The sequence below is a fragment of the Zophobas morio genome, unplaced genomic scaffold (genome assembly GCF_036711695.1).
Source record: "Zophobas morio isolate AGI-343-1 ecotype UQ-CSIRO unplaced genomic scaffold, CSIRO_AGI_Zmor_V1 ptg000021l, whole genome shotgun sequence".
Classification (NCBI taxonomy): Eukaryota; Metazoa; Arthropoda; class Insecta; order Coleoptera; family Tenebrionidae; genus Zophobas; species Zophobas morio.
The window spans coordinates 21,883,738-21,903,075 of NW_026972126.1; the positions used below are offsets into that span (position 1 = coordinate 21,883,738).

The following is a 19,338-nucleotide window of genomic DNA, read 5'->3' on the forward strand; positions in this document are numbered from 1 at the left end:
CGAGGAATTAAAAATTGAGAAATCGAAAAACCAATAAAGCGAAGTCGAAAAATCGAAGAATTGCAGAACTGAAAAATCGAAACTTTGAAAAGTGGAAAAATCAAAAATAGATCGATTGAGAAATCGGAAAACTGAAAATTTAGCAACGTCAAAATCTGAAAAATTGCAAATTTAAAACATTGAACAATTAAAATATCGCAAAATTGAAGAATCTAGAAATCCAAACAAAAAAGCAAAAAAAGTTAGAAAATTTAAAATTTAAAAATCGAAAAACTGAAAAATCGACAAATCGAGAATTCGAAACTCCAATATTTAAAAAATCGAAAAATTGAAAAATCCGATAACTAAAAAATCGAAACACTGAAAAATTGGAAAACCAAAAATCTGAAAAATCGAAAAATTGAAGAACTGAAAGATCGAAACTTTGGGAAATCAAAAAGTAGATTAATTGAGAAATCGGAAATCTGAAAATTCTGAAACGTCAAAATTTGAGAAATTAAAAAATATTGAAGAACATAAAAATCGAACAATTTATAACATTGAAAAATTAAAATATCGTAAAATTGAAAAATGGAGAAATATAAAAATCAAAAAATAAAAAAATAAAAATTGAAAAATTTAAATTTGAAAATCGAAAAACTAAAAAATCAACAAATCGAGAAATCGAAACTCGACAATTAAAAACAATTGGAAAATTGAAAAATCGAATAACATAAAAATCGAAACAGAAAAACCGAAAAGTCGAAAAGTAAAAATCGAAAAACCGACAAATCGAAAAATTCAGAAACTGAGACATCGAGAAATCGAAAAATCGAGGAGTCGAAAAGTCGACAAGTCGAAAAATCGAGAAACCGAAATAGGCCAAAATCGAAAAATCGGAAAGTTAAAAATGGAAAAATTGATAAATCGAGATTGAACAATCAAAAAATCGAAACATCCAAATCTCGATAAATCGAGATTTCAAAAAATTGAAAAATCGAAAATTTAAAAATTCGAAAAATTGAAAAATAGAACCGGAAAGTAGAAAAATTGAAAAATTGAAATATAGACCAAACGAAAAATTGGAAAATCTAAAGTTAAAAAAACGAAAAATTCAAAAACCCAAAAATAAAAAATCGAAAAATCCAGAAATCGAAAAATCGAAACGTCGAAGAATCAAAATATTGAAAAATCTCAAAACTGAAAGAAATATCCAAAAATTGAGGAATTAAAAAATTGAGAAATCGAAAACCCAATAAAGCGAAGTCGAAAAATCGAAGAATTGCAGAACTGAAAAATCGAAACTTTGAGAAGTGAGAAAATCGAAAATAGATCGATTGGGAAATCGGAAAACTGAAAATTTAGCAACGTTAAAATTTGAAAAATTGAAAAATTTAAAACATTGAACAATTAAGATATCGCAAAATTGAAGAATCTAGAATTTCAAACAAAAAAGCAAAAAAAAAAAGTTCGAAAATTAAAAATTTAAAAATCGAAAAACTGAAAAATCCGATAACTAAAAAATTGAAACATTGAAAAATTGGAAAATCGAGAAACCCAAAAATCGAAACATCGAAAAATTCAAAAACTGAGACATCGAGAAATCGAAAAATCAAAAGATCGAGAAATTGAGGACTCGAAAGCCGAAAAGAAAAGTTGAAAATTAAAAAAATTGATAAATCGAGAAAATGAACAATAAAAACCACGAAACATCTGAATTCGATAAATCGAGAAATCGAAAAATTTTAAAAAAGAAAAACTGGAAAATCGAAAATTTAAAAATTCGAAAAACTGAAATATAGAAGAACTGAAAACTCGAGATATCGAAAAAGCTAGAATTTTAAAAATTGACATCGAAAAGTTGAAAAATTGAGAAAACGAAGAATAAAACAATCGAAAAATTGAAAAATCTAAAGATTAGCAAAAAATTGAAAATCCAAAAAGTAAAAAATCTAGAAATCAAAAAAAATCCGGCAATTGAAAAGTCGAAAAATCGAAATATTGAAAAATCTCATAACTGAAGAAATATTCAAAAACTGAGAAATTAAAAAATTGGAAAATTGAGAAATCGAAAAACTAAAAAAGCAAAGTCGAAAAATCGTAAGCTGAAAAAATCGAAAAATTGAAGAATTGAAGAATTGAAAACTGAAACTTCAGGAAGTCGAGAAATGGAAAAAAAGTTACTTCAAAAATGGAAAACTGAAAATTTAGAAACGTGAAAATTTGAAAAATTGAAAAATCGAAATATTTAAAAACCGCAAAATTGAGAGAGGACAAAAATTAAGAAATCGTATCATTGAAACATCGGAAAATTGAGACATCGGAAAATAAAAAAATCTAGAAATCGAAAATTTAAAAATTGGGAAAATAAAAAAATTAAAATATAGAAGAATTGAGAACTCGAGAAATCGAAAAATCTAGAATTTTAAAAATGAAAAATTACAATGTCGAGAATTTGAAAAATTAAGAAATAGAAATATAAAACAGTCGAAAAGCTGAAAAATCGAAAGTTTAAAAAATGAAAAAATAAAAAATCGAAGAAACGAAATATTGAAAATTCCCAAAACGGAAAGAAATATTAATTATTATTTATTTATTTCTTTAAAGTAGGTACCAGCACGGGATATAAGCCCTCGTAGACTCACAACGAATAAAAAAAATAATCGCAATTGAGATGGGGTGGGTGGGCGGGTCAACATTTTGCCTTGTTTTCTTAATATGTGTAGACTTATTTCGACAACAAGAAACTTAAAACATGTCTAAAACGGTAAAAACATCAAGTGCAACGGGAAGTTCAACGTCAACAGCAAGTTTTAAAAATTGTTTACTTGATTTCATTGATAAGATAATCTCGGCTCTTGGAAAACATAAACTGAGTGATTTATTGTTTCACAAAATAATCAGTTTGATATCGCAATCATGGAGGCTGATTTAGTTGTAGGGATCGACCTGGGGACAACGAATTCTTGCATCGCTGTTAAACGAAACGGAAGAATAGATGTCATTCCGAACAGTGAGGGCAACAGAACAACGCTGTCTTTCGTATATTATGGGAAAAATAATAACACCCTGGTCGGAAAAACGGCCAAACATGAGGCAGCATCTAAACCTTCAAACGGAATTTACGGTACGTACTGTATAAAATATATGTTCTATTATTATTTATTAAATGTCAAAAACAAAATTACTAAAATAGGTACAAAATAAAAGTACGGAGCTGTTTATTTTATGAAAGATTGTGAAATATGTTTGCAGCTACGATAAACTATCTATTACAATGATTAAGCAATTTTAACCTCAATTTTTAATTTCCAGAAATAAAGCGCCTCATTGGGTGCCTGCACGACGACCCCGACATCGAATCCTGCAAATCCTCGCTCACCTACAACTTCATCCGCGGTACCAACGGCGAAATAAAAATCGAAGTCGACCACGAATCCCACAAGATCCACATCCTCCCCGAAGAAGTGTGCGCCCGAATCCTCCACAAGCTCAAAGTCGACGCCCAGAACTACCTCGGCCAGAAAATATCCAAAGCCGTGATTACAGTACCGGCGTACTTCAACAACAACCAGCGCGCCGCCACCAGAGACGCCGCCAAAATCGCCGGCTTGGAAGTGATCAAACTGATCAACGAACCGAGCGCTGCCGCCCTGGCCTACATCCACGACAACCGCAGTACCACCCGAGAAAAAACCATCCTGATTTACGACCTGGGCGGCGGTACCTTCGACGTGTCTATAGTGAAGACGTGCAGTGGAAACATCACCGTGCTCTCAGTAGCCGGGAATACTCACCTAGGGGGGCAGGATTTTTTGAACAGGTTGGTGGAGTACGTGGTGGGGGAGGTGGAAACCAGGTGCAACGTGGCGGTGAGGGAGAACAAACGCTTCATGTGGAGCATCATCGGGCAGTGCGAACGGGCGAAGAAGATTCTAGCAACGGCGAAAAGTACCACCGTAGTACCGGAATTTTTGGCCACGAGTGAGTTGGAAATAACGCGGGAGAAGTTTGAAGAGCTGAATGAAGATCTTTTCAAAGAAACAATCAAGATTGTGGATGCGTGTATTAAAAATCGACGACTTAGTAGAGAGGATATAGATGAGGTACTACTAGTGGGGGGTTCGTCGCGCATTCCTAAACTAGAGGCGCTTCTTAAAGAGTACTTTAACAATAAACCCATTCAAAGGAATATTAATGCGGATGAAGCTATAGCGATAGGGGCTGCTATTGAAGCCGACTTTGTTAAAAATCTTCAAGGAGCTAGCTCGCTTCTGATTGACGTTCTTCCATTGTCAATCGGGACGGTTCTAGATGAAGATAGTATTTTTTTCAATTTTGCACGAAATACGCCTCTGCCGGCCAATTCTAAGCACAACCACGTGGTGAAGAATAGTAAGCAGAGGAGGCAGGGGTGTATTTTGTCAGTGTACGAAGGAGGGGATTTGGACTGTAGTAAAAATGTGCTTCTGGGGGCTCACGAGATCAAGTGGATTAAGCCGTCGGCTAAAAATAGGAACATAGAAGTGACCATGCAGATTAACAACTATGGGATTATATGGATTACGGCGAGAGGGGACACGATTAAGACTTTTAGTATAGCTTTGAATAAGGGGCGGCTCGAAGAAGACGAGATTGGGGTGATCAGTGAACGAATACAAGAGGGTGAAACATGAAAAATTGTCACTGTATTTATTAAAACTCCAAATAAATAAATAATGAATAAGTGTCACAGCTCACCTTGACAATATTTTTTTTTGTTACACTACACCGACTAAAAAATATTATATTTTGCCTTTTTGTTTTAATATGTGCAGACTTGTTTTCACAACATGAAACTTAAAATGTTTAAAATGGAAAATTTGTATTAAAAAATATCGATTTTGCCATTAGGCTGAGCCCCATAATGAAAAATTCATATTTCTTTGCAAAAATGTACCATTTTAGACATGTCTTCAGTTTTTTGTTTTGAAAAGATGACTACGTATATTAAAAAACAAGACAAAATATAAGCCCCGCCCACCCACCCTGTCTCAATTCTGATGATTTTTTTTTATTCGTCGTAAACCAGGGGGGCGGAGCTTAATTGCAAAATCCTTATTTTTCTAGGAGAAATTACCATGTGAAACTTGGTCTTAAGTAATTGTGTTGTTCAAAGAAACCTGTGTATATTAGAGAACAACAAAGCCGAAGATTTGGTTCCAGCCACACCCGCCCCGATCTCAATTCTCAATTTTTCATTCTTTGTCATCTGACAAAACGATCTCGATGGGTGGAGCCTAATTCCAAAATCCATATTTACCTACAAAAATTTAACATTTTAAATACGTTTTAAGCTTCTAAGAATAAAAAATCATCTCAATTGAAATGGGGTGGGTGGGCGGGGTCTATATTTTGCCATTTTCTTATTAATATACACTGTATTCTTTGAACAACACGATATTCAAAAACATGTTTTTAATTTCCTGTAAAAAAAATAATTATTGTGCACTTAAGCTTCGCCTCCTTGGATTATGACAAAAAAAAAAAAAATAATTAAAATTGAGATAGGGCGGGTTGGGGGGCTTATATTTTATCTTTTTCTTTTAATATGTGTAGATTTCTTTTCACAAGATGAAACTTAAAACATGTTTAAAATTCAAAAATAAAAAAATTGTGGAATCTAGAAATTGCAAATCCCAAAGGTGAAGCAACGAAAAACAAAAACTCGAAAAATTAAAAAAATTGCAAATAAAATATTGAAGAAAGGAAAAATTAAAAATTGTGTAACTGAAAATTCGAAACGCTCAAAGTAAAAACCCAAACACTGAAAACTCAAAAAGTTGTTAATCGAAAATTGGATTTATTGAAAAATTGCACTATGGACAGTAGCAAGAATTTTTGAGATGGATTAAGTTTCTTATTGTCGAAAAAAGTCTACACATATTAAGAAAAAAAAAAGACAAAAGGTAACCCCGCCCACCCATCCTATCTCAATTGTGATGATTTTTTTATTCGTCGTGAGCCAAGAGGGCGGAGCTTAACTGCAAAATCCTTATTGGTCTAGGAGAAATTCAAAACATGTTTTAGAGTATCGTGTATATTTGAGTATAAGAAAAAAATAAAGCCAAAAATTAAGGCCCACCCATACCTACCCTGATCGAAATACTACTACTTCATTCGTTGGCAAACCTAGGGGCGGAGCCGAATTGCAAAATCCATAATTCCTTACAAAAAATACCATTTTAAACAAGTTTAATGTTTCTAAGAATAAAAAAAATCATCACAATTGAGATTGGGTGGGTGGGCGGGGTAAATATTTTGTCTTTATTTTCTTAATATAGATGGTATTCTTTGAACACAAAACTTAAAAACATATTTTTAATTTCTTGTAATGAAATAACTTTGCAGTTAAGCTCCACCCTCTTGATTCACGGCGAATAAAAAAAATCATCACAATTGAGACAGGGCGGGTGGGCGGGCTTATATTTTGCCTTTTTGTTTGAATATGTGTAGACTTGTTTTCACAACATGAAACTTAAAATGTTTAAAATGGAAAATTTGTATTAAAAAATATCGATTTTGCCATTAGGCTGAGCCCCATAATGAAAAATTCATATTTCCGTGCAAAAATGTACCATTTTAGACATGTCTTCAGTTTTTGTTGTGAAAAGATGACTACGTATATTAAAAAACGAGACAAAATATAAGCCCCGCCCACCCACCCTGTGTCAATTGTGATGATTTTTTTATTATATGGATTACGGCGAGGGGGGACACGATTAAGACTTTTAGTATAGCTTTGAATAAGGGGCGGCTCGAAGAGGACGAGATTGGGGTGATCAGTGAACGAATACAAGAGGGTGCAACATGAAAAATTATCCCTGTATTTATTAAAACTCCAAATAAATAAATAATGAATAAGTGTCACAGCTCACCTTGACAATATTTTTTTTGTTACACTACACCGACTAAAAAATAAATATAATTTGTGTTTAATGTTTACCTTCGTTTCATCCGCTTTGTGTTTAATGATGGTATCAATCAGATTAAACAAAGCCTCAAATACATCACCCGTGCTAATGACAGTTCCAGAGAATGCGAATCTATTTCACATTATTATTATTAATAACAATTTGTTTGATTTTGAAAGTGAAAACCAAACCCATTGTGAACGTAAGTGTACTTTGTAATATCGAACGACAAAATTTTTGAAATTGTTACAAAATAGGGTTTTTCTAAACCCATTGAACCCAATTTGGGTCAATTTCCGTTCCATGCTAGTTTAATGGAACGCAGGGATGACGGGAAATCTTACCATAGTTTCTGTGGGGGTAGTTTAATCCACCCTAGATGGATTCTAACGGCGGCACACTGTATCCAGTTGGATGAAGACTATCCGAAACTTAAACCGTAAGTTAATTATTGCCACCAGGTATATTAGTAAATGTGGGTATTCAAGCAAAATTGAATTGAAGAAGTGACGCTTTTGTGGCTTTGGGGAGCGTCTACAGAAGCGGTAAGCAAGCCCAGATTTTGAGGGTTGAAAGGGTGATAATCCACCCCTTGTATTTGAGTACAGGAGGTAGGCACGACATTGGTTTACTAAAGCTGAAAACGTCGGCACAATTAGGTAATTCTGGATGAAAATGTCTACAAATTTTTCATTTCGTGTTTAAGGACCTAACGTCAAGCTTATTCAGTTGCATACCAACAACAAAGAATCGCTTTTGAATCAAACCGCTTATCTTACAGGATTTGGGATTATTAATGGTATGCATATTTGCGAAAGGCGGCACATTTACACCTTGTCGTCATTCCAAGCAAGCGGCACACTAAATAATCGTTACAGATTTCTACCAAACCCCCCAAAGACTGCGAAAAGCCGTCTTACACATAAGCAACTACGACAAATGCTTCAGTGAGGCGCAGTTCAAGACCAGTGAAATTTGCGCAGCGTCGAAAATTTCCGAGGGAAAAGCCTGTAAAGTACGGTATTATTAAAAAATCAGTAGTCACAAAATACACCTGTATTTTTTAGGGGGACAGCGGGGGGCCACTATTCATCACGAAAAATGGTAAATACATCCAAGTTGGCATTACAAGTCACCTGGCGCTCCTACCAATATGCCGAGTGGCCTTTAATAATTCCGTTTATACTCGAGTGTCTGCCTACATTTCTTGGATATCTCGAGTCACTGGCATAAATTTTACACGCTACAATAAAAATTAATAAAATATTCGACTAAAGTAAAGTAGTGTCGTGGCAGGAAATATTTTTCCGGTGCTGCGACTAGACGTAGATTATATATTTTAAATTAGCCAGTAATCAGTGTTAACAGTTTTTATTCAGTAACGACCATGTACAAAAAATGTAATAAAATTGGTATTACTTAGTCCGTCCATTTGGTTATTGTTATCCAATGAGAGTTAGTTTTGATGGGTCCGAAAACCCTCTTACTTTTCTACTTATGTATTTCCCCCACAAGCGCAACCCCTATAGTAAACGTACGTATAAATCTACCTGGTCTGATACCAGTGCGCAGTGGCGTCCCAAAACACTACTACCTTATTTAGGGCCGCTTCAAACCCACGGAGCCCGCCGCTGGAAAATACCCCTACCACGCCAACCTCCTCCAAAAAATAAATTCCAAGCAATTCTTCAGTTTCTGCGGGGGCAGTTTAATCCACCCCAGCTGGGTTTTAACCGCCGCTCATTGCATCCAAGAAGACAAACATTCAAAACCTTTTAAACCGTAAGTACAGATCTTGGCAGCCATTCAAGTGAATAATTCAGGACTGAGATCTATGCAGCGTTGGGGAGCATCTACAGGAGTGGCAAAAACGGCCAACTTCACGCCATTAAAAAAACTTTTATTTATCCGACGTATCTCAGGACGGACAAGAACGACATCGGGTTGTTGAAACTGAAAACACCTGCTAAACTAGGTAAGGGATGTTTGGTGTAACGAAAGTGTAAAAAGGTTTTTGAAGGGTCGAAAGTGCAGCTAATTCGGCTGCATATTAATGATCAAGAGCCGCTGGTGAAGAAGACGGCGTATTTGACTGGTTTCGGGGTGATTAATGGTATGCAGATATAATTTAAGAGCACGATGCGTTGTTGTGGTTGAGCTATCGGACTCTAGATGGCGCGTGATTGTTTTTATTAATGTTGAAAATTTTAGATGCCCGTCGGACGCCGCACAGGATGCGGAAGGCCAAATTCCATATCACTAGTTACAAGAAATGTACTGGTCATCGCCGCTACTTGCACACGGAAATCTGTGCAGCTTCTACTCTAGCGGAAGGGAAAGCTTGCGATGTATACTTTATTAATAGGTGCAATGAGGGTGGTTATTGGTTGTTTTGTAGGGCGACAGCGGTGGGCCTTTGTTTATCGTCAAAAATAAAAAGCGCATCCAAATTGGAATAACCAGCTATTTGGCTCGGTCTGCAAACTGCGAACTGGTGCACAACAACTCGGTGTATACGAGAGTTTCGGCCTACATTGCGTGGATATCGAGAGTGACTGGAGTGAATTTTAAAAAATACAATCAAGGATGAAGTTCGCAAAGCAAAAAAAATAGGGAAATATGTATTACATTGTAATTAATATATTTTTGTTAATGCAAATAAAAAATATATATGAATACGCTATTGACAATTCAGGTTATATATATATATATATATCAATTTTGGTATTTTACGGTGTCCGAAAGCCTGTTTTCGAAGAACCGAAAAATTCAAAAATCGAAAAATTGTTGAATCTAGAAATTGCAAATCCCAAAGGTGAAGCAACGAAAAACGAAAAACTCGAAAAATTAAAAAAATTGCAAATCAAAATATTGAAGAAAGGAAAAATTAAAAATCGTGTAACGGAAAATTCGAAACACTCAAAGTAAAAACCCGAACACTGAAAACTCAAAAAATTGGATTTATCGAAAAATTACACAATGGACAGTAACAAGAATTTTTGAGATGGAGTAAGTTTCTTATTGTCGAAATAAGTGTCCACATATTCAGAAGAAAAAAACAAAACGTAGCCCCGCCCACCCACCCTATCTCAATCATGATGATTTTTTTATTCGTTGTGAGCCAAGAAGGCAGAGCTTAACTGCAAAATCCTTATTTGTCTAGGAGAAATTCAAAACATGTTTTAGAGTATCGCGTACATTTGAGTATATGAAAAAAATAAAGCCAAAGATTAAGTCCCACCCATACCTGCACTGATCTAAATACTAATGAAGTTTTCATTCGTTGACAAACTTAGGGGCGGAGCCTAATTGCAAAATCCATATTTCCTTACAAAAATTTACCATTTTAAACACGTTTTATGTTTCTACGAATAAAAAAAGTCATCACAATTGAGAGGGGGTGAGAGGGCGGGGTTTATATTGTGTCTTTTTTTCTTAGTACACATGGTATTCTTTAAACAACACGATACTCAAAAACATGTTTTAAATTTCTTGTAAAGAAATAATTTTGCAGTTAAACTCCACCCTCTTGATTCACGGCGAATAAAAAAAATCATCACAATTGAGACTGGGCGGGTGGGCGGGCCTATATTTTGCCTTTTTGTTTTAATATGTGTAGACTTGTTTTCACAACATGCAACTTAAAATGTTTAAAATGGAAAATTTGTACTAAGAAATATCGATTTTGCCATTAGGCTGAGCCCCATAATGCAAAATCTATATTTCCTTGCAAAAATGTACCATTTTAGACATGTCTTCAGTTTTTTGTTATGAAAAGATGACTACGTATATTAAAAAACAAGACAAATTATAAGCCCCGCCCACTCACCCTGTCTCAATTGTGATGATTTTTTTTATTCGTCGTAAGCCAGGGGGGCGGAGCTTAATTGCAAAATCCTTAGTTTTCTACGAGAAATTTCCATGTGAAACGTGATATTAAGTAATCGGTTGCTCAAAGAAAACTATGTATATTAAGAGAAAAACAAAGCCGAAGATTTGGTTCCAGCCACACCCGCCCCGATCTCAATTCTCAATTTTTCATTATTTGTCAGATCGAGGGGTGGAGCTTAATTCCAAAATCCAGATTTACCTACAAAAATTTAACATTTTAAACACGTTTTAAGCTTCTAAGAATAAAAAATCATCTCAATTGAAATGGGGTGGGTGGGCGGGGTCTATATTTTGCCATTTTCTTATTAGTATACACTGTATTCTTTGAACAACACGATATTCAAAAATATGTTATTAATTTCCTGTAAAAAATAATTATTGTGCAGTTAAGCTTCGCCTCCTTGGTTCATGACGAATAAAAAAAAATAATTAAAATTGAGATAAGGCGGGTGGGCGGGCTTATATTTTATCTTTTTCTTTTAATATGTGTAGATTTCTTTTCACAAGATGAAACTTAAAACATGTTTAAAATTCAAAAATAGAAAAATTGTGGAATCTAGAAATTGCAAATCCTAAAGATGAAGCAACGAAAAACAAAAACTCGAAAAATTTTAAAAATATATCAAAATATTGAAGAAAGGAAAAATTAAAAATCGTAGATCGGAAAATTCGAAATACTCAAAGTAAAAACCCGAAAACTGAAAACTCAAAAAGTTGTTAATCGAAAATTGGATTTATTGAAAAATTACACAATGGACAATAACAAGAATTTTTGAGATGGATTAAGTTTCTTATTGTCGAAATAAGTCTACACATATTAAGAAGAAAAAGACAAAACGTAGCCCCGCCCACCCACCCTATCTCAATTGTGATGATTTTTTTTATTCGTCGTGAGCCCAGAGGGCGGAGCTTAACTGCAAAATCCTTATTTGTATAGGAGAAATTCAAAACATGTTTTAGAGTATCGTGTATATTTGAGTATAAGAAAAAAATAAAGGCAAAGATTAAGTCCCACCGATAGCTGCCCTTATCCAAATACTTATGAAGTTTTCATTCGTTGGCAAACCTAGGGGCGGAGCCTAATTGCAAAATCCAAATTTCCTTACGAAAATTTACCATTTTAAACACGTTTTATGTTTCTAAGAACATAAAAAAAATGGGTGGGCAGGGTTTATATTTTATCTTTTTTTGTTAATATATATGGTATCCTTTAAACAACAGGATACTCAAAAACATGTTTTTAATTTCTTGTAAAGAAATAAGTATTTTGCAGTTAACCTCCACCCTCTTGATTCACGGCGAATAAAAAAAATAATCACAATTGAGACAGGGCGAGTGGGCGGGCTTATATTTTGCCTTTTTGTTTTAATATGGGTAGACTTGTTTTCAAATTTGTATAAAAAAAATATCGATTTTGCCATTAGGCTCCGCCCTATAATTGCAAAATCCATATTTCCTTGAAAAAATGTACCATTTTAACCATGTTTTCAATTTCTTGTTATGAAAAGATGACTATGTATATTAAGAAAAAAAAAAGGCAAAATATAAGGCCCCACCAGCCCCCCTATCTCAATTCTGATAATTTTTTTTATTCGTAAGTCGAGGGGCGGAGCGTAATTGCAAAATTGATATTTCACTATACAAATTTACTACTTTAAACATGTTTTAAGTTTCATGTTTTGAAAAGATAACTACACATATTAAGAAAAAAAGGAAAAATATAAGCCCCGCCCACCCACCCTATCTCAATTGTGATGAATGTTTTATTCGTCGTGAGCCAAGGGGGCGGAAGTTAATTGCAAAATACTTATTTTTTCCACAAGAAATAAAAAACATGTTTTTGAGTATCGTATGTATTTGAATATAAGAAAAAAATAAAGCCAAAAATTAAGTCCCACCCTTACCTGCCCTGATCTAAATAGTAATGAAGTTTTCATTCGTTAGCAGACCTAGAGGCGGAGCCTAATTGCAAAATCCATATTTCCTTACAAAAATTTACCATTTTAAACACGTTTTATGTTTGTAAGAATAAAAAAAATCACAATTGAGAGGGGGTGGGTGGGCAGGGTTTATATTTTGTCTTTTTTTCTTAATATATATGGTACCCTTTAAACAACACAATACTCAAAAACATGTTTTTAATTTCCTGTAAAGAAATAAGTATTTTGCAGTTAACGTCCACCCTCTTGATTCACGACGAATAAAAAAAATCATCACAACTGAGACAGGGCGGGTGGGCGGGCTTATATTTTGCCTTTTTGTTTTAACATGTGTAGACTTGTTTCCAAATTTGTATAAAGAAATACCGATTTTGCCATTAAGCTCCGCCCCATAATTGCAAAATCCATATTTCCTTGCAAAAATGTACCATTTTAACCATGTTTTCAATTTCTTGTTGTGAAAAATGACTATGTATATTAAGAAAACAAAAGTTTTAAACTATTTTAAACATGTTTTAAGTTTCATGTTGTGAAAAGATAACTACACATCTTAAGAAAAAAAGGAAAAATTTAAGCCCCGCCCACCCGCCCTATCTCAATTGTGATGATTTTTTTATTCGTCGTGAGCCAAGGGGGCGGAGGTTAAAAAACGAACAGCAACGTCAGCCACAAGTTTATAAATCGACCTTTACGATTAATCGCATTTAAATAACTCCACTTATGTTAATAAATCGTTCCAACAAAATTGGCTTTTTTGTCTATTGTACAGGTTTTTGAACAGGAAATAGTCTATTTTAAATTAATGATCACCTATTGTCAAAAATTTGGCTATTTAATGAAATCGCACGAAAACCATAATTCAGTAGCGAAAACATCAAAATGTTGATACTTTTTAGCCAACTTTTTTACTTGTGTGTTTTACTGGAAAGTGTAAGCCCTATAACCAATGTAAGTACCTACGTGCATTACACACACATATTTGATTTTAAGAAATCCACCTACTTAGGGAAATTTTAGACCCGATGAACCAGCCTCTGGAGACTATCCGTTCCACGCACTCTTACTCCAACGCATAGAACTTACCAACGACTGGTCTCCTTTATGTAGTGGTGGTTTAATTCACCCTCAATGGGTATTAACCACCGCTCATTGTACACAAACACCAAACTCTAAACCGTAAGTCACATTAAATATTAAAAGACATTCTATAGAAGTAAAAAATTTAGGAGCGAGATTCGTGTCTCTCTAGGCAGTATCCACATCAATGGCGAGAACTCTCAAACACACGATTTGCAAAGAATTATTGTCCATCCAAATTATACTTCGATGGACAACACCGGTATTGGTTTAAATGACATTGCGTTGTTGGAATTGAACGAAGCGGCCAAATTGGGTTCAGTATTAATTTTTTACGAAAAAAAAAAGATTTAAATCATGTTTTAGGTCCCCGTGTTCAACCAATTCGACTGCACATGAATGATAAGCAGTTGCTTTTCGAAAAAATGGCATATCTTACTGGTTTTGGAAAGACAAGTAGCCGTATGTACAATAAATAATTTACACAATTAAAGTTTTTATTTCACTAATACTTGTCTTTTTTCTTTAATAATTGTGTAGATGGATCACTGTCCTCCAGAATGAGAAAGGCTGCGATGCACATAACCGATTCGACCAAATGTGCTTTGGTTAATTATGCTGACAGCAAAATCTGCGCAACTTCGTTTCTTGCAGAAGGCAAACCTTGCACTGTCAGTTTTACGTAATTATTAGACCTTAAATTAGTTCAGATTTTTTTGTAGGGAGACAGTGGTGATCCATTGTTTATCACCAGCAAAAACAACAAACCAGTTCTACTAGGATTCCTGATCTACATCACGCAGAGTGGTAGCTGTGAAAACGACAACAATAATTCGGTATTCACAAGAGTTTCGTCTTACGTTCCATGGATAGCGACAGCAACTGGGATAAATTTAAAAATATTCAGCAACATTTAATATCTGCAACTTTGTGTAAACTGATTTTTTTAACTTAAGTAATAAAGATATTCTGGGCAAAAAATTCAAAATTTGGATTAAATATACAAAATTAGTCGACAGAACTTCCAGCATTTTCGAAAAATTACAAACAGTTGGGTCCCGGCTATGGAAGATCTGACAGCTCGAAAAGGAACCGCGCACTCCGCTTCCGCCAAGTGTTATTGTTACTCAATTCCGTTTAAAAGTTTAATTTCTATAACTCTGATATTAAACTACAATTGAACAAGCGTTAAAGTTTCAAAAAGAGCAATAAACAACATAAATTCGCCATACAATCTTGTGAAATTTTAAAACAACAAATAATTCTTATTTGAGATTAAAATTGGACATCAGGTAATTTATGTGATGGAAACATTCATCAACAAAATATTTACATAAAAAAAAAACTAGCAGATTTATAACAACAAAAGAAAAAAACTTTATCAACGATTCGAACAAATAATTTATATCGTCAACTGTTTACCTCAAACAAAACACATGATAAATAAACACAAAATGCATCGATATTGTGAATTTTGTTAATTAACTGCCGTAAATGAACTATTAGCAATCCTGTGTGAAGAACTAAGAAGTGTTGTAAATAAATTTACAGTATGTTAAATTGTGTAAGCATCAGTTAACGATTACAATCCTAACCGTATCTGTGAATTTACAAATAATGGAACAAATTTACACGTGTTGGGGTCGGTAAAAAAAATCACTTTGTTTCCGATTAGAAAGCCACAAGAATTAGCTGCGCGGGCTAAGATAAGACTGACTGTGGCAAATAACATACCCTCTAAGAAAATAGAGGGCGGGTGGGTGGGCGGGGCTAAAACTTGCTAAGATAAGACTGAACAATATTCTATATGAAAGCTCGTTTACGCTCGACAAGTAAAAAGTGGAGTTTTAGAATCCTTATCAGTAATTAACTGATTACATAATAGTGAAAACAATCATTATCATGAATTCGTTACTAACCGAATAAATATTTATACTTTCAGTGTGTGTAAGAACTTTGACCCTGTCAGACCCAACAAAATGTCTTCTCTTATTCGAAAAATCATAAGCACGTCAAGAGCCCCAAAAGTCGTAGCACCTTATAAGTTTGTGATTTTTGTGTCCTTGATATAATTTTAAACAAACTGTTACAGTCAGGCTGTCCTTCTAGACCGAACTCTTTACGTCTCTGGAGTCCTCGGCCTTGACAAAAATACCTTGAAACTGGTTGAAGGAGGAGCAGCAGCTGAAGCTAGACAAGCTCTAACATGGCTAGGATACATTTTAGAAGACTCTGGTTCGTCTTATGAGAAGGTCATCAAAAGCACGCTGTTTTTGGCAAATATGAATGACTTTGCTGACGTTAATGTGGTTTATAAGGAGTGTAAGTTCAAGCTATTAACCAATAGATGGAGACTGATTCTATTTTCAGTTTTTAAGAGCAATTTTCCGGCACGGTCTGCCTTTCAAGTGGCCAAGCTCCCCTTAAACGCAAACGTGGAAATTGAAGTGATCGCAGCCGTCGGTGACGTCACTCATATGTCCTCTACAGTGTAACCAGAGAACATAGAGAAGCGTCATAATTTAAATTAAATGACGGTTGAGGACTCCTCGACTTATGTTGGCAACAGTGTTTGTTTATAACTATAAAATTAACTACAATAGAAAAAGTGTCATAATATTTTTAACGACGTGTTTTACTTTCGACAAATTGACACTAGATTTACCAGAATATTACAAGCTGCTTACTGTTTCATTCACTTTAATTCTTCAATTTTTGACTTTTATAAACTCTTTATTTGTCGATTTTTTAATTGATTGATTTTTCAGGTTTTTTTGTTTTTCAATTTTTCTATTTTTTCAGGTTTCGATTTTTCAACTTCACTTTTTTGATTTTTCGATTTCTCAATCTTGCAATTTTTTAATTTCTCAGTTTTTGGACATTTTAGTTTTGGGATTTTTCAGTTTACTTATTATTCAATTTTTCGATCTTACGATTTTGCAGGTTTTTGATTTTTCAATTTTTCGATTTTTTTAAGGTTTCGAAATTTCGACTTCACTCTTTTGATTTTTCGATTTCTCAATTTTTCCATTCTTTAGATTCTTAGTTTTTGGATATTTCAGTTTTGGGATTTTTCAATTTTTCTTTCATTTTTCAGTTTTTCGATATTTCAGTTTTGGGATTTTTCAATATTTCTGTTCTTTCTGTTTCTTTTCCATTTTTGACTTCTGGATTTTTCGATGTGTCTACTTTTTCCTTTTTCGATTTTTAAATTTTAGATTTCTCAATTTTTTGGTATTTTAATTTTTCAGTATTTAAGATTTAAGATTTTTCGATTTTTCATTTCAGCTCTTCCATATTTCAATTTTTCAAATGTTTAGATTTCTTAATCTTTCGATCAATTTTTCGACTTCCCGGTTTTAGATTTTCTGTTTTTCAATTGTCGTTTTTTCAATTTTTCGATTTTTAAATTTTAGATTTTTCAGTTTTTTGATATTTTAATTTTTCAATATTTAAAATTTTAGATTTTTCGATTTCTCAATTTTCCAAATTTTTAATTTCTTAGTTTTTGGACATTTCAGTATTGGGATTTTTCAGTTTACTTATTATTCAATTTTTCGATCTTACGATTTTGCGGGTTTTTGATTTTTCAATTTTTCGATTTTTTTAAGGTTTCGATATTTCGACTTCACTTTTTTGATTTTTCGATTTCTCAATTTTTCCATTCTTTAGATTCTCAGTTTTTGGATATTTCAGTTTTGGGATTTTTAAATTTTTCTTTCATTTTTCAGTTTTTCGATATTTCAGTTTTGGGATTTTTCAATATTTCTGTTCTTTCTGTTTCTTGTCTATTTTTGACTTCTGGATTTTTCGATGTGTCTACTTTTTACTTTTTCGATTTTTAAATTTTAGATTTCTCAATTTTTTGGTATTTTAATTTTTCAATATTTAAAATTTAAGATTTTTCGATTTTTCATTTCGGCTCTTCCATATTTCAATTTTTCAAATGTTTAGATTTCTTAATCTTTCGATCGATTTTTCGACTTACCGGTTTTAGATTTTCTGTTTTTCAATTGTCGTTTTTTTAATTTTTCGATTCTTAAATTTTAGATTTTTCAGTTTTTTGATATTTTCATTTTTCAATATTTAAAATTTTACATTTTTCGATTTCTCAATTTTTCAATTTTTTAATTTCTTAGTTTTTGGACATTTCAGTATTGGGATTTTTCAGTTTACTTATTATTCAATTTTTCGATCTTACGATTTTGCAGGTTTTCGATTTTTCAATTTTTCGATTTTTTTAAGGTTTCGATATTTCGACTTCACTTTTTTGATTTTTCGATTTCTCAATTTTTCCATCTTTAGATTCTCAATTTTTGGATATTTCAGTTTTGGGATTTTTCAATTTTTTTTCATTTTTCAGTTTTTCGATATTTCAGTTTTGGGATTTTTCAATATTTCTGTTCTTTCTGTTTATTTTCCATTTTTGACTTCTGGATTTTTCGATGTGTCTACTTTTTACTTTCTCGATTTTTAAATTTTAGATTTCTTTATATTTTTTAATTTCTTAGTTTTTGGACATTTCAGTATTGGGATTTTTCAGTTTACTTATTATTCAATTTTTCGATCTTACGATTTTGCAGGTTTTTGATTTTTCAATTTTTCGATTTCTCAATTTTTCCATTCCTTAGATTATCAGTTTTTGGATATTTCAGTTTTAGGATTTTTCAATTTTTCTTTCATTTTTCAGTTTTTCGATATTTTTGGGATTTTTCAGTATTTCTGTTCTTTCTGTTTCTTTTCCATTTTTTACTTCTGGATTTTTCGATGTGTCTACTTTTTACTTTTTCGATTTTTAAATTTTAGATTTCTCAATTTTTTGGTATTTTAATTTTTCAATATTTAAAATTTAAGATTTTTCGATTGTTCATTTCAGCTCTTCCATATTTCAATTTTTCAAATGTTTAGATTTCTTAATCTTTCGATCGATTTTTCGACTTACCGGTTTTAGATTTTCTGTTTTTCAATTGTCGTTTTTTTAATTTTTCGATTTTTAAATTTTAGATTTTTCAGTTTTTTGATATTTTAATTTTTCAATATTTAGACCTGGTTTATAGAAACCGAAGTTAAAGTTAATTCGCGATTAACTTTTAATTGAGGTTCGTTGCTAGGCGACGTGCAGGTTTTAAACAATCACGAGCTTCCATTCCACATTTTAATCCAGTGTTAAATTAATCGAGGATTAAATATTTAACTCGCGCTTCTATAAACCGGCCCTTAAAATTTTAGATTTTTCGATTTCTCAATTTTTCAATTTTTTAATTTCTCAGTTTTTGGACATTTCAGTTTTGGGATTTTTCAGTTTACTTATTATTCAATTTTTCGATCTTACGATTTCGCAGGTTTTTGATTTTTCAATTTTTCGATTTTTTTAAGGTTTCGATATTTCGCCTTCACTTTTTTGGTTTTTCGATTTCTCAATTTTTCCATTCTTTAGATTCTCAGTTTTTGGATATTTCAGTTTTGGGATTTTTCAATATTTCTGTTCTTTCTGTTTC

At 32.9% G+C, this 19,338-nt stretch overlaps 5 protein-coding genes across 5 annotated transcripts; all 5 read left to right on the top strand.

Annotated features, from left to right (window-relative positions):
- Positions 1-2,888: 2,888 nt before the first annotated feature.
- Positions 2,889-4,718, top strand: LOC135132092 (heat shock 70 kDa protein II-like). The gene is made up of 2 exons (XM_064060022.1): positions 2,889-3,106; positions 3,295-4,718. Exons 1-2 carry the CDS (start codon positions 2,899-2,901, stop codon positions 4,653-4,655), a joined length of 1,569 nt encoding a protein of 522 aa, XP_063916092.1. The 5' UTR covers positions 2,889-2,898; the 3' UTR covers positions 4,656-4,718.
- A 2,338-nt stretch (positions 4,719-7,056) lies between these two features.
- Positions 7,057-8,213, top strand: LOC135131781 (elastase-1-like). The gene is made up of 6 exons (XM_064059629.1): positions 7,057-7,134; positions 7,190-7,371; positions 7,437-7,591; positions 7,639-7,731; positions 7,811-7,947; positions 8,000-8,213. The coding sequence occupies exons 1-6, from the start codon at positions 7,057-7,059 to the stop codon at positions 8,189-8,191; spliced, it is 837 nt and encodes a 278-aa protein (XP_063915699.1). The 3' UTR covers positions 8,192-8,213.
- Positions 8,214-8,397: 184 nt separating this feature from the next.
- Positions 8,398-9,522, top strand: LOC135131782 (chymotrypsin-like elastase family member 3A). Its single transcript, XM_064059630.1, has 6 exons — positions 8,398-8,466; positions 8,536-8,714; positions 8,756-8,907; positions 8,953-9,045; positions 9,144-9,280; positions 9,331-9,522. The coding sequence occupies exons 1-6, from the start codon at positions 8,398-8,400 to the stop codon at positions 9,520-9,522; spliced, it is 822 nt and encodes a 273-aa protein (XP_063915700.1).
- Positions 9,523-13,642: 4,120 nt separating this feature from the next.
- Positions 13,643-14,757, top strand: LOC135131783 (elastase-1-like). The gene is made up of 6 exons (XM_064059631.1): positions 13,643-13,711; positions 13,770-13,939; positions 13,990-14,156; positions 14,207-14,302; positions 14,381-14,511; positions 14,563-14,757. Exons 1-6 carry the CDS (start codon positions 13,643-13,645, stop codon positions 14,755-14,757), a joined length of 828 nt encoding a protein of 275 aa, XP_063915701.1.
- Positions 14,758-15,765: 1,008 nt separating this feature from the next.
- Uk114 (UK114) lies at positions 15,766-16,466 on the top strand. The gene is made up of 3 exons (XM_064060860.1): positions 15,766-15,884; positions 15,933-16,162; positions 16,211-16,466. Exons 1-3 carry the CDS (start codon positions 15,820-15,822, stop codon positions 16,333-16,335), a joined length of 420 nt encoding a protein of 139 aa, XP_063916930.1. The 5' UTR covers positions 15,766-15,819; the 3' UTR covers positions 16,336-16,466.
- The last annotated feature ends 2,872 nt before the right edge of the window (positions 16,467-19,338 follow it).

What these genes read in the sequence shown, in the direction of transcription:
- LOC135132092 (XM_064060022.1), top strand. Translation starts at nt 2,899, where the DNA reads ATGGAGGCTGATTTAGTTGTAGGGATCGACCTGGGGACAACGAATTCT. An exon ending in ACCTTCAAACGGAATTTACG is followed by an intron (nt 3,107 to 3,294) that starts GTACGTACTGTA and finishes TTTAATTTCCAG; the next exon opens with AAATAAAGCGCCTCATTGGG.
- LOC135131781 (XM_064059629.1), top strand. Translation starts at nt 7,057, where the DNA reads ATGCGAATCTATTTCACATTATTATTATTAATAACAATTTGTTTGATT. An exon ending in GACTATCCGAAACTTAAACC is followed by an intron (nt 7,372 to 7,436) that starts GTAAGTTAATTA and finishes ATTGAATTGAAG; the next exon opens with AAGTGACGCTTTTGTGGCTT. An exon ending in GAAAACGTCGGCACAATTAG is followed by an intron (nt 7,592 to 7,638) that starts GTAATTCTGGAT and finishes TTCGTGTTTAAG; the next exon opens with GACCTAACGTCAAGCTTATT.
- LOC135131782 (XM_064059630.1), top strand. Translation starts at nt 8,398, where the DNA reads ATGGGTCCGAAAACCCTCTTACTTTTCTACTTATGTATTTCCCCCACA. An exon ending in TGGTTTCGGGGTGATTAATG is followed by an intron (nt 9,046 to 9,143) that starts GTATGCAGATAT and finishes TGAAAATTTTAG; the next exon opens with ATGCCCGTCGGACGCCGCAC. An exon ending in CGGAAGGGAAAGCTTGCGAT is followed by an intron (nt 9,281 to 9,330) that starts GTATACTTTATT and finishes GTTGTTTTGTAG; the next exon opens with GGCGACAGCGGTGGGCCTTT.
- LOC135131783 (XM_064059631.1), top strand. Translation starts at nt 13,643, where the DNA reads ATGTTGATACTTTTTAGCCAACTTTTTTACTTGTGTGTTTTACTGGAA. An exon ending in GTGTAAGCCCTATAACCAAT is followed by an intron (nt 13,712 to 13,769) that starts GTAAGTACCTAC and finishes CCACCTACTTAG; the next exon opens with GGAAATTTTAGACCCGATGA. An exon ending in GAACGAAGCGGCCAAATTGG is followed by an intron (nt 14,157 to 14,206) that starts GTTCAGTATTAA and finishes ATCATGTTTTAG; the next exon opens with GTCCCCGTGTTCAACCAATT.
- Uk114 (XM_064060860.1), top strand. Translation starts at nt 15,820, where the DNA reads ATGTCTTCTCTTATTCGAAAAATCATAAGCACGTCAAGAGCCCCAAAA. An exon ending in AAAGTCGTAGCACCTTATAA is followed by an intron (nt 15,885 to 15,932) that starts GTTTGTGATTTT and finishes AAACTGTTACAG; the next exon opens with TCAGGCTGTCCTTCTAGACC. An exon ending in TAATGTGGTTTATAAGGAGT is followed by an intron (nt 16,163 to 16,210) that starts GTAAGTTCAAGC and finishes TTCTATTTTCAG; the next exon opens with TTTTTAAGAGCAATTTTCCG.